The sequence below is a fragment of the Helianthus annuus genome, chromosome 12 (assembly GCF_002127325.2).
Source record: "Helianthus annuus cultivar XRQ/B chromosome 12, HanXRQr2.0-SUNRISE, whole genome shotgun sequence".
Taxonomy (NCBI): domain Eukaryota; kingdom Viridiplantae; phylum Streptophyta; class Magnoliopsida; order Asterales; family Asteraceae; genus Helianthus; species Helianthus annuus.
In genome coordinates this window covers 21,767,070-21,780,938 of record NC_035444.2, presented here as the reverse complement: position 1 = coordinate 21,780,938, position 13,869 = coordinate 21,767,070, and the positions used below count along the sequence as shown (strand labels likewise).

Genomic DNA, 13,869 nt, shown 5'->3' with positions numbered 1-13,869 from the left:
ACACGCGTGTCCGCGTTTGTACTTTCAATCCAGGAGACTACGTCCTACGCGACAATGAGGCATCTAATGCCGAGCGCCCAGGCAAACTTGCCCCCAAGTGGGAAGGACCCTACCTCATCAAAGAGGTCTTAGGGAAAGGCGCATACAAATTACAAACGCTAGAAGGCGAACCTATCGCACGAACATGGAATGCACAACAGCTTCGACGCTGTTATATGTAAGCCATGTTCTTACATTTTCTATGTAACCCATCGGGCCGCAGGCCATTTGCAAATAAATAAATAAGCAATTTTATACATTATTGTTTGTTACTACTATTACAAATGCGCGTTCCACTTTGCGGTATCCCAAAAACAGATTGGCAAAATCTTCATTCGCGATACCCATACAAAGTGGTAACCACACACAAATATTGTAATAGGCCAGCAAAAGGCAAAAAGACTTGCATATTTATCCGGCCGGATAAACAAGTTTTGTTAACACTTAACACAATTCCTAAACTCTAACGGGGTAAACAATGGAATTGACGCGTACTCATACGACAAAGGTATGGAGTATACTTGACCCCATTCACAAATGGGTAGAGGTCCGAATATATAAGTTTTTACAAAGCTTCCACAATTCTAAAACCCTAATGGGGTAAATAACAGAATTGACGCGTACTCATATGACAAAGGTATGAAATATACTTGACCCCATTCACAAATGGGTAAAGTTCCGCATACATACGTTCAAACATGCAAGAATTAAAAACACTTGTACAAATTGAACAAAAAACTTTATATTCAAAAAATTCAAGCACCCACACGGTGCTTAATGGATTTACATGAAGTACCTAATATATACAAGGGGAAAACAAAAAGGGGGCACATTTGCCAACCTAAACCCTATTTCGTACCGCTGGTACCCGCGTCATCTCCAGCACCACCAGCGGGATCCTCCTCTTCTGCATCAGCATACAGCCTCCGCAGCCGGTCAACGTAATCAGCAGCCCTAAACAGTCGTCCAACTCCTCCACACAAGCGAGGGACGTATCATAAAAAGCGGCTACAGCTGCGTTCAGACGACCTTCGGTGTCCACGTCACGGAACCCAGATCGCTCTGCAGTAAAACCGCCTTGAGACATGACATTCATATGACTGACACAGCGGCTGTAACCAACTTTAAAACCGGCATCGCGGGCACGTTCCTTGACCAAGTCTAAACCAACTGCGGTCTCAGGTGCATCCATGATAGCCTGAACAATCTGCAGTAAAAGGATGATAAGTCTCGGATACTAATCCAAGCAAATATAAAGGCAAGGGATACTTACACGCGCGATACCGTGACTCCGCATCCACTCGCGGTCAGCCTCAAGCTGGTTAAACGAAGAGGCCAGAGCATCTCTGGCCTCAACAGCAGTGTTAGCTCGTTCTTCCGCTGCAGTCACGCGCGCGGTGAGGTCTGTAACCGCGACCTCCCGGGTCTGAACCTCAGCCTGTCAAAGAGCAGAAAACAGTTTACTCAGTAAACATTCTCAAAAAGCAGGGAAATATAAAACAAAAGTAACAAGTCATACCTGAAGGCTGGCAACAACTTTATCCAAACGAATGCGCTCAGCATTCGCCTCTTCAAGAGCCTTGGAAGAACGGCTCTCCCTCTCTTCGGCCTCCTCCAAGGCCTTCGCAGCACGCGCCCCGGCTTCCTTGGCCTCTTCAAAAGCATTTATGGCCCCGGCCTCCGCCTGCTGCGCTTTAACCGCAATTGCTTCAGCTGCAGCTTTCTCTCTACCCAAGGCAACGTTCGCTGCCTTGGCGTTCGTCAACTCCTGCCGAGCACGGAACAAATTGTCATTTTGCTTAGCCTAAGATTCATTCCACTTCCTACGCTCGTTGGACAACTTTTCGTTCCAGCTCTTGCGTTCATCAGAAAGGAGTTTGGCAAGAGTACGAACTTGTTTCAGCTGAGCAGTGGCAGCCCACTCCGTGGTCTGCTTCTGCTTCTCAAAAGCAGCCCTATCTTTCTCAAGCTGCTCTGCACCCGCACGAGCAGCCTTGATCAACTCTTCCGCTTCGGCCCGCATGCGAGCAGCTTCCTCCTCTCTGCGGCCTAACATCTTGTAGTCTTCCAAAATGGCGTTAGCCACTATGGAACTTCCTACTAGCAAGGTGGAAAGTTAATTGATGCGCAACTCACGGGGGGCGGCACGGGCACGTTCTACTTCAAAGAGGGTGCCCAAACCACCCAGAATCTCCTTGCACGCAGAGGGGTCGTTGGAAATATCATCCCCCTGCATAACAGTCCAGGGGGTCGGTGATAAACAGTACTTCGACCCTAGGTATAGGTGCGATAATAATACTCCAATTCAGACTCCCCAGGCTGAATTGGAGGCCCATCATAACCCGCACCACCGGCAGACGAACCGGTACCCTTCTCACCAGCAGAAGACTTCTGCGGCTCAGCATCATGCTGCCGCACCTCAGCATCAGTTTTTTGCGGCTCAGCATCAGACTTCTGCTTCCCAGAATCAGAAAACCGCAGACCCAAATTATCACCCTCATTGGGAGAGATCAGATTGTTGGACGAATCAACGGTATCGAATATCTGGGTCGCGACTTTCTCTGCGGTACCCTCCGTTTGCACGGTTGAATCAGGCACCACCTTGACAAAGGGTGCCGAAGGTTCCTCTGACGCACCCGCACCTGCACCCGTGGCATGCGGAGGTGACAACGGAGCATCAAAGATAGAAAAATCTTTATCTTGAAGCTCTGCAAAACAAAGTCAAGTAGCTATTAAAACACAAGTTGTACATAACACTTGAGACAAGCAATACAACACTTACCAACAATACCCGCAGGTTTCTTTGATGTCGGACCAGTCCTCTTAGACTGCAACCTCCGACGTTTCGGTCCACCGGCACCAGCGGCCGTCTCTTCTACTTGCCTCTTCCCAGCACCAGACTGCGAGCCCGCAGCTATACCCAAACCCTCAAGGGTATCAGATACTATCACATAATCCAAGTATCTACGGAAAGAAGAGTGAGAGATACCTGCCGCCTGCGGCACCAGATGGGGCACAACAGTGACCTCCGGTATTTTCTTTTGGCGAAAGCGCACGCCTTTCACCGTTTGCCTCTTGGGCACACCCTTCGCGTCAGGATCCCCTAAGGCCCCAAGATCACCTGCATGGAAACCATCCAAAAGGTGAGTCAGTGGAACCAATGTTGTTATCACAGGTAAAAAGAATTCCTAGATATACCTTTGCCCCGCGGCAACTCAACTGCCAATGCGGCCTCAGTAGGCACCCGGAAGTTATCTCGAATGAGGACATTAAACTCCTCCTCGCCATCCGCGCAAACAACTGTTTCAACCTTACCCAGGAAGTCCGGGGCAAACATCCTCCACAAGGGAGCGTCCTCTGATAACAAACGCACAAGTCAGTAACGCATACAAGGATAAGAAAGTTAAACAAATGAAAAATACGTACCACCACTTTTCTCCCGCACCACGGGCTTCGACTTCTTGTTCCTCCTTGTCAACATCATGCGTAACACCCACAACTGTTTGTTGGTCAACTTCACAGACTCAATGGTCTGCAACTGCGGAAACCACTCCACCGTCTTCAAACTTGGGACCGCAATGGTCTCTGCTATGATCGTCTCGGTCACATTCCGAAACGTCATCTTTGCAACAATGGCAGCAGCCTTGATGTAAAAGAACTTTATCTTCCACTTCGTCATCCCCTTGGGAGGAGTCATCAGTTTGGGGCTACCATCTCGTTGACGGAAAGAAAAGAACCCCAAGGACACCGTCATTTGATAAAACCGCCGGAAATCTCCAACGGTAGGCTCGATGCCAAGAGCACGAAAGGTTGATTCAAAATTTCGAATCCGGATCATACCAAACGGACTCAGTTGAGAAATGTGGATCTTGTACCACTCCAAAATCTCAACAACAAAAACAGTCAAAGGTAACCGGAGATTACAGTCACCAAAAAAGTCGGCCCACAGGGTCACATAACCGGCCGGAGCATCAGCACCGGTGTCACCTTCCGATGGGTAGAATGCCCCATATTCAGGGGGCATTTGAACGTCAAGCATTAGACGATCAAAAGTCTTCTTGGTCCACTTTAGCACCGGTAAACCACCACCGGCGTTTCCTCCCTCTTCCTCCTCTGCCGCCACCGGCGAGGAAGGCTCTGGGTTTTCACCCTCCACATTATGTGGACTTGATGGTTCAGCCATCAGATATATCAAAGAAACGAAAGAAAATGAGTGGAAAAAGTTAAACCCAACCTCACCGGAACTTCAACAAATATAGTCGGAGAAGACAAAGAAAAGCTTTCTCTCACCGGCAAATTTTTGAAATTTCGAACAAGTGAGGGGAAACCACGAACGGTTTCCCCTTATATACCCATCGCAATTAATGCGGAGGGAGAAAACGAATCATCATGTTCAAAAAGAACGAATTGGGCGACACCACGTGTCAAGCGCCGTTTCCGCTTACGGTTATCACGCGCGCGTGGCCGCCCACGCGCCTGACATAGGAGACGTTTACACTCCTTGCTACAGTGCATTTAATGCCTCGGGCAGTGCAAATGTCCTTTCATTTCAGCACATGCCAGAAAGATCTCACCAACTTCCACCAACTCACACGTGAGATCAGCCACGTATGCAACAAAAAGCGACTACATTATCCAATTATAAGCGGCATGCGGTTTCTCTGGTATACCGCACCATAACCCATACCGCATGTCGTTTTTTTTACATACCCCTAAAAATAGGTAAAAATATATATCTCTATACTTTAAGGGGGTATAATACCTATCCGCACTATCCACGAGCACACGTGGAATATGCGGACATGACACACACGAGCCCGTCCAGGTGTGTCAGATGCTCAGAACCAGCGTTGTTCTTTGGACTGAACCGCATCTCAGGAACAGGTAAACCGCATTACCTTCATTCTCTTCAAGCTTCAAATCCCTCCTGTCCGGTTCACAACCACAGAGGGTGCATAAACAACTTCTTCAGCACGAAGAAGGAAGGGAATATACGCGACCGCACATCAGCAACCCTGACTCCTGAACCTTCAAGAGCTACATCCGAGCAACACACCCGCTTCAAGCGAATATGGGAATGCAAAACCGCAGACACTCATGAGTAGCTGCGGACATAACTATAGCTTCCGCAGACTGGTTGCTACGGAAGAGCCAAGCTAACTCCACATCACCGAGCGAAGCTACTTCAAGGCAAACTCAGTATTGGAGCGTGAAGGAAAGTGGCTCCAGAAAGAACGCAGATAAGCGCTCTAAACAAGCCCTTGTCGAACAGCAAGCGTCCGAACAGCGGTAACAAGTCTGCTTATGACTTTGTTTGCCCGCCTATGGGCCGCATAGAATAAACAATGGTGGGCATACCCTTGCCTATGACCATGTTTATTTACCCATAGTACAAATCTACATTGTTCGACCAAACATGGCCAACAATGACGCAACGAGGTAACCGCAAAGGACGTGCGGTTACTAGAGAGCTATGACGATGAACACGAAAACCCAACAAAAAAGGGATCGTCATCTCATGACTAGATGCTGAACATAGAGCTTGAGCAAAGCACTTACAAGCATCAACTACTTTTGATCCCGATCTCAGAGATTGGTCCAAAGTTTCTTTTCTTCTTCATGCACCACTTCAACAATTGGTTTGAAGACAGGACCACCTCTCAGAGGTTGAAAGTTTGTGCATACCTTCAAACCACCATCTCAGAGGTTGGTTCGAAGTTTGTGCAGCATTACTAACAAGGTCTCCAAGAGACCTTCGACACAACAACAGGTGGCAACCCACCTGGTGACATAAAACGGCTGAGAATTTCGCATCAGACGAAATTCCTTCACCGGTACGGAAGAGGCGTCACATGACCTACCAGATCACCAGCCTGATCTGTCCTAGAATTTTCTCCAGACTGCCAACTACCTTCCCATACTATAGTCCAGTGCTCCTCCCACATGCAACTTGCACGAGGCAGCAACACTAGACTGGGGGGACTTGAAGGGGTATGGTCCCAAATCGACCATCACCCGTATCAAACAAACCCCCGCCAGTAATGAACCGCACCCATGCGGTCACATCCTTCGAATCCAATCGGTCAGAGGATGAGAAGCCTTACCTTAGGCGTAGAAGAAGATGAACATAACGATGCGGCTGGCACCGCATCATATGGGCATTTTCGTCACGACAAGGGATGCAGGCAAACAGTCTCCGCGGACGACGATGCGGCTAGCACCGCATCTCGCGTATTTCTTGATCACAAGCAGGAGACGCGATAACCTCAGACGTTACCGCATGCAGCGATGCGGCTTGCACCGCATCCTATGCACTCAACAAGTGGGACTGACACCACAGTGCAAGTGGCACCAATGGCAGTTACCTGTCAGAGCTACGTAAGCAATGGACTGACGTGGCGTAACCTCCACAACCGACAAGCCTGACACACCTGCAAAGGTGCAGCACGTCGTCAGTCCATCCATCATCCTCCTCCTTCACTCCTCGGCTATAAATACCAACCCCAAACCAGGTTTGAGGTATCTCTTCACAACTCTCTCACTACTACTACTACTATCTTACTTTGCTTCCAAAGCAAACTACTGATTCTCACGCCGGAGAGTGGTAACAAGGAGCACCCCCCACCCCATCCTCCTTGTTACGAGTCACGGCTTGTTTCCTTGTGCAGGAGATCAACCACCGGTGATCCAGCCAGCGATCCTCGAGAGGAAGGGATTAACCCTTCTTGACGAGACCAGTGTGTTAACCCTGCCCGGTTAACCATTGTTTCATCAAATATATATTTGGATGTTCTTGAAAAGCTAAATAGTCTTAATATTTATAGTTTAAACAGGTTGTAAGGTCAGTGCCCAATAGTGGATGCAATATGCTATATGCAATATGAGGTTTGGAATTTGGCTGCACATAGATATCTTATGAGTCAAATAGGTAACTTAGTTTTTTTAGGTTGAGGGAGATTGGAAGTTTGGAATGGATAACAACAAACAACAACATATAATCATATAAATATAAAAGCAACAGCAATGTAAGAAAAAACTAATATTATCATACCTTTACTTGATGATTTGAATGACATATTGAAAGCACTTGAGTAAAATATTCAACTTTTACTGCATATAACAAAACACATTCAGTTAATTCATAACAACATTAAATAAAACTAAAATCTTACTTATTAAATGTAATATGATACCTTAAGTAAAAATCGACGGAAAAGAGATTAAGCAAATACGAATAACGAAATGATGATCAAACTTGAAATTGATTTGCAGAGATGGAGCATGCTGCTATGGAGCATGCTGCTGGCTGCTGGTCATACAAATTGAAAAAGTGCTGGTCATACAAATTGAAAAAAAGATGGATATAATATAGCCGTTGTTATTTGTTAATTTTAAATGATGGAAAAATGATTTGAAGGGGCGGTTTGTTCATTGAACCGCGTCATCAAAAAGATTAGCACCAACAAATGAATGAATTCAAATTTGATTAAAAATGATTTGGAGGTGCGGTTGTTTATTGAACCGCACATCAAAAAATTGTCATAGCACCAACTAAAAACTTGTGTACTAGTGAAAGCAGGTGAATTTTTTATTAACTATTTTAAAAAACGAAATAACATATGAACTATTGTTATTCTATGAATAATAATAATACTAATAACATAGAGGAATGCATAGTTACCCCATTGTCCATTGAAGACCATGAATCCCATGTCCAGATCGATGCCATCCACAAGCACGGTTTTTACATGACCACCAAGGTGACCCTGCTTCTCGTATAGTATCATTTCCGCCCCTGACTTTGCCAAAACGTATGCGGATACCAACCCGCTTATACCCGCACCAACAACTGCCACTTTCTTCTTTATTCCTGTAGTGAGAATTTATGGATCAAATATAGCAATGTCAACAAATTAACAAATCATTAAGTTTATAAATAAAAAGTTGTATTTTGTGAGTTTGTTACGAATTTGAAAGGCTCTCACTATCTGCACACTAAGCCAGGCTATCTGCACACTTAGGGTTTACATACGCTGCGTATTGGTCAATACGCAGCGTATAGGGTTACCTGAATACGCTGCGTATTGACCAATACGCAGCGTATATAAGTGGTAGGTACACGACCAGACAGTCAAACCTCGTACCATGTCAAATCAGTCTTACATAGGGTGCGTATTGATCAATACGCTGCGTATTGGCAGACTGATTTGACCTGATACGATGTTGTCCAGGGCACGTGAATAAAGTAATACGGTGAGTAGGGATCAATACGCTGCGTATTGACATGCCAGATGAAAGTCTATTTATCCCTCCATTCATGTCTGTTACCCATCATCCGACATATACTTTGCTTTCCTTTTCATATACTTTGCTTTCCTTTTCATCTTCTTCTTAAGTAAATTGTTTGTTTTTGGTTCAACCTTGTTAAAATGTCATCATTTTGGAAGGATAATTATTTCGGTAATCGCTATTCTAACGACACATGGGGATCAAATGCTGCCAATGAGGAGGAGGAGGTTGTGTCTGGAGTCCCTGTTGATCAAGAAACACAGTTGCCAGACTTGAACAAGACTCCCACTCCACCTGTTGATGAACCAAATTACCCGGTGCATCAAGTGTGTCCAGATTACGGATACGGGTATGAATCTCCGTACGTGCAACAAAGTGGATACGGTGCTGAGAATGCACCTGTTGATGAACCAAATTATCCGGTGCATCAAGTGTGTCCAGATTACGGATACGGGTATGAATCTCTGTACGTGCAACAAAGTGGATACGGTGCTGAGAATGCACCTGTTGATGAACCATATTACCCGTCGCAGCCATCGTATCCGGGTTATGGGGTATACGGGGACGAAGGTGGATACGGAAGTTACAGTGGATACGGTGGTGATGGTGGATACGGGGGTGAAGGTGGTTACAGTGGATATGGGGGCTACGGTGGATACGATAGATATGGGGGTGACGGTGGTTACAGTGTATACGACAGATCTAGGGATGAAGTTGGATATGGTTATGAGTCCCGTAACACATCACTTTATGAACCATCTACCCCGAGCAATCCATTTCAAGTAAATGAGGTATCACATTAAAATAATTATTGTTATTATTTTTATAATTATAATTGTTATTATTATTATTATAGTTAAAAATAATATAATTATAATAATTATTATTATTGTTAAAATACTTTAATTATAAATATAATTATAAATATTATTATTATTATTATTATTATTATTATTATTATTATTATTGTTGTTGTTGTTGTTAAAAATATTATAATTAATTAACAAAATAATAATAAGATTTAGTAAATAAACAAGTTAAGAAAGTTAAGTTAATAAACAATTTATTTTTCTTTTCTAAATAAATAAATTAATAAAAAATATTTTAAATAAATTAGTATTGTAAATAAATAAAAGAATCATGAAATTGATTTTTAGTTAAAATGGTTAGTTTAAACCTAACTTAGTTAGTTAAATCATAGTTAAAATGGTTAGTTTAAACCTAACTTAGTTAGTTAAATCATAGTTATATCCTAACTAGGTTAGCATTTAATACAAGGGACCACTAACTGAGTTAGAGAACTCAGTTAGTCCAGTTAAGTGCCAAAAACAAAAAAAGTCCCTGAAGTTTCAAATTTTACGAAAATAGTCCCTGAAGTTTCCAAAAATTGACAAAACAGTCCCTGAAGTTTTGAAAAATTGACAAAAATGGTCCCTGAACTTTCGAAAATGGACACAAATGGTCCCTAAACTTTCAAAAATTGACAAAAATGGTCCCTGAACTTTCGAAAATTGCAAAAATGGTCCCTGAACTTTCGAAAATTGACAAAAATGGTCCCTGAAGTTTCTAAAATTGAAAAAATGGTCCCTAAAGTTTCTAAAATTGACAAAAATGGTCCCTAAAGTTTCTAAAATTGAAAAAAATGGTCCCTAAAGTTTCTAAAATTGAAAAAAATGGTCCCTAAAGTTTCTAAAATTGAAAAAAATGGTCCCTAAAGTTTCTAAAATTGAAAAAAATGGTCCCTAAAGTTTCGAAAATTGACAAAAATTAGTACCTGAAGTATGAGTTTCGATTATATTATTATTATTATTATTATTATTATTATTATTATTATAATTATTATTATGGTTATTATAATTATTATTATTATTATTATTATTATTATTATTATTATTATTATTAATATTGTTATTATTATTATTAATGTCTTTTTGACACAAATGGTCCCTGAAGTTTCGATTATATTATTATTAACGTAACCTTTTTTAGCGTTTCATGTCTCTAACTGATTTGAAGAATTGGGTACAAGAAACGGGAAAGGATAATGGTTACGTAATTGTTACCCGCCGATCAAAAAATATTGGCGGTACTACTGGGATGGTATGGCTTGTGTGCGACCGTAGTGGTGAACACCGTAGTAAAGCAACAGTTAGGAAAGCTGGTAGCAAAAAAATCGGCTGCCCGTTTTCATTACTCGCCATCCGGGACGTGACGAACGACACGTGGGAGTTAAAAGTGGACTGTGCGAACCATAACCACGAACCTACGACGAGTCTGTTGGGCCACGCTTTTGTGCGAAGATTCACTAAAGCCGAATACAAGCTAGTGGAGCAGCTAACTGCTCAAAACATGGAGCCACGTATCATATTTCAAACCCTAAGAAAGCAGTTCCCCGACAGCCTGCACGTTCAGAAAGACGTGCAAAATGCGGTACAAAAAATTAGAGCGACAATAATGGACGGAAAGAATCCTATTCAGGCACTGGAAAGCCTGCTGCATGACCGCCGATTCATTTACGACACCCGACAAGATCCCAAAACAGATGTCGTAACAGAGATTTTCTTTGTTCATCCTTATTCAATCACTATGTGGCGTGCATTCCCGCACGTGATGTTGATCGACGCGACCTACAAAACAAACCTCTACAACATGCCATTTGTCCAGGTTGTGGGTATGACGTCGACTGGGAAGTCTTTTTGTATCGCACATGCCGTTATTTGTAAAGAACGAAGGGGTAACTACGTGTGGGTGCTTGAGCGGATCAAGTCAATATTGCATGAATGTATGATGCCGCGTGTGATAGTCACGGATAGGGAGCTTGCCCTGATAAACGCGTGTTCTAAAGTATTCCCGAACGCAAAAAGGCTTCTATGCCACTTTCACATCCAACAAAATATAGCTAGAAAGTGCAAGGAAGGGTTCGATAAAGAAGATTGGGGGAAATTTATGTCGTACTGGCGGACATTGTGCGAATCTTCATCAGAGCCCATGTACAAGTACAACTTGGAGAAAATGTATAACCGACTCGTGGTTGCCAACCGAGAAAGTAAGTGTTCCTTCAACAAACGACTCACCCAATCTATTATATTTCACACACGCTTTTACATTTCATTATTTTATTTTTACAGGTGTCTATGATTACGTCTACGAAAACTGGCTCAAAGACTATAAAGAAATGTTCGTTTATGCGTGGACCGATAAGTGTCGCAACTTTGGTCAGCGGACCACCAACAGAGTTGAGAGCCAGCACGCAAATTTAAAAAGATACATTACGCGCGGGAGTTCATTGGAGCGAATAGCAAGATGCATCATTGATATAGTTGAAACTCAGTATGATGAAATACAAAAAAGTTTCACTGAGAGCATCGAAAAAACGATGAACCACCATAGACACCGAATGTTGGACAACCTACGTGGAAAGGTTTCCCATGAAGCACTTGATTTGCTGGAAAAAGAGCTACTGAGGAAGATGGATGTGTTGCGGAAACTTAACGCATCATGTGGTTGCCATATGTGGCTTAGCAAAGGATTGCCGTGTGCTTGTAGACTGGAAAACTACAACCGTACAGGTAAAAAATATTAAAACAACAAACCTTTTGTTATTTTGTACGATTTAGCTATTTCTCACACCGTATTAACTTAACTGTGCAGGGCGTATAATACAACTCGACGAGATAGATGTATTCTGGCGTAAGCTTGACTTGCTCCCTTGTAAACTGGTAGACGAGGAGGTCGATATTGTAGCAGAGCTCAATAATGTGCGGCAACATTTAGAGGCGCAGTCCCCCGTTCAGCAAAAGAGTATGCTTTCAAAGATAAAAGCGGTTTTCACCCCGAAATCGTCAACCAAGAAACCACCGATCGTCCAGCAAAACACTCGCGGTCGGCCTACATCAAAGAAAGTACAAGAAAGGCTAGATGAAGCTGCGAGGTTAGACCAAGCTGCGAGATACAGCTCCTATGGCGAGGACAGCAACGTAATTACCGCTTCCCCCAAGCATAGGTACGATTTACCCCGACACAGCTCATACGTACCGTCAGAGGGCTCTCGTGGAACTGGTTCGTTTGTGAAGTCTGAAAAACCTAAAATGCAACCAAACAGTTCAACAAGTTCTAAAAAGAAGGAGACGAGGGATGATAAGGTTTTTCCATTAATAAAGGGGGACGAGCACTTGTTATGCATTAAGAGGTTTAAGAATCAAATTCCATCAGAGTTTCGCTCTTACATATCGCGTATACAAGATGTGACCCCAGACGGTCATTGTGGGTACAGGTCTGTGGCTGTCGGGTTAGGTTTTACGGAACACGCATGGCCCAATATTCGAAGAGATTTACTACTGGAGATTGACCATAACAAACCGCGTTGGAAGCATGTATTCGAAACATATAACGAAGGAGACTTTAAACGAATACGTAAGAGCATCGAATGGCATTCAGTGAAAGGGTGCGATCAAAGTCACTGGATGGAAATGCCCCACGTAGGGCTTCTCATAGCGCAAAGGTATAATATTGTCCTCCACGTGCTAAGCATTGAATGGAGCTCTACCATCTTCCCATTAACGGATGCCCCACTAGATCCACGACCTCAAGCGATAACGCTTGTACATGTTCACGGGGGACACTTCATACATGCTAAGTTGGAAGGAGACTACCCCATGCCTTTAGTGAACCCGATGTGGTCGGCACATCGATCAATAGCTGCGAAACGGTGGGAAGAAATGTATACACCGCAGTTAGAGCACTACTACGAGTTAATGCATCCTAAATCAGACCGAGACAAAGACAGAGAACCGAGTTTAAATGTTATCGAAGATTAAGCGGAAACTTGTAATTTTGTAAATTGTAGAAATTTTTTAATTTATAAAGTTTTTATCATTTTTAATTCATTTATAATTTATAATTTATAATTTATAATTTATAATTTATAATTCAAATTTTTATAAACATAATTTTTGGATTATTTTTAGTTTCTCTAAATACAAACCAAGAAAAAAAAAAAAAAAAGGTCTTCTAAGGTGCGTAGGGATCCCTACGCATCGTATGTTATCCAAATGACAATAAAGCCCCTCTTTTTGGCTTCCTTTAGCCTCATAACAAGGGTAAAAAGGTAAAATGAGAAAAACGAGGCAGCGTATTGACCAATACGCATCCTATGTCAAAGGCGGACAATTTTCCCCCCAAATTGAAGTTTGAAAATATAAACATGTTAAATTACTATTTCGCCCCTCTTTTAGGGCTATACGGGGCTAAAACTAAGGGCAAAAACGTCATTTTCGGACCTTATGTTTGATAATTTAGATAAATGGTCCCTGATGTTTCCAGGATTTACAATAATGGTCCCTTATGTTTCTGAAATTGACACAAAATGTTTCCAGGTATGAAGTGTCAAATTTTACCAAGTTTATATACGCTGCGTATTGGTCAATACGCAGCGTATAGAAACCTGGCAAAAATTTGACACTTCAAACCTACCAAAATGACCCCAAATGAGCATCAGTTTTGTATACGCTGCGTATTGGTCAATACGCAGCGTATAGGTGT

General features: G+C 42.8%; 1 protein-coding gene and 1 pseudogene across 1 annotated transcript; one reads left to right on the top strand and one right to left on the bottom strand.

Moving 5' to 3' along the window:
* LOC110894338 overlaps positions 1–8,186 on the bottom strand; it is a 44,623-nt pseudogene extending 36,437 nt beyond the window's left edge.
* Positions 8,187–8,453: 267 nt separating this feature from the next.
* Positions 8,454–13,214, top strand: LOC110894337 (PKS-NRPS hybrid synthetase CHGG_01239-like). Its single transcript, XM_035980827.1, has 4 exons — positions 8,454–9,119; positions 10,318–11,374; positions 11,457–11,897; positions 11,980–13,214. The coding sequence occupies exons 1-4, from the start codon at positions 8,469–8,471 to the stop codon at positions 13,143–13,145; spliced, it is 3,315 nt and encodes a 1,104-aa protein (XP_035836720.1). The 5' UTR covers positions 8,454–8,468; the 3' UTR covers positions 13,146–13,214.
* The last annotated feature ends 655 nt before the right edge of the window (positions 13,215–13,869 follow it).

Bases quoted from the DNA above. Each gene is read 5' to 3' on its own strand.
- LOC110894337 (XM_035980827.1), top strand. From the start codon at position 8,469: ATGTCATCATTTTGGAAGGATAATTATTTCGGTAATCGCTATTCTAAC. The intron at 9,120-10,317 runs GTATCACATTAA...AACCTTTTTTAG, and splicing joins ATCCATTTCAAGTAAATGAG to CGTTTCATGTCTCTAACTGA. The intron at 11,375-11,456 runs GTAAGTGTTCCT...TTATTTTTACAG, and splicing joins CGTGGTTGCCAACCGAGAAA to GTGTCTATGATTACGTCTAC.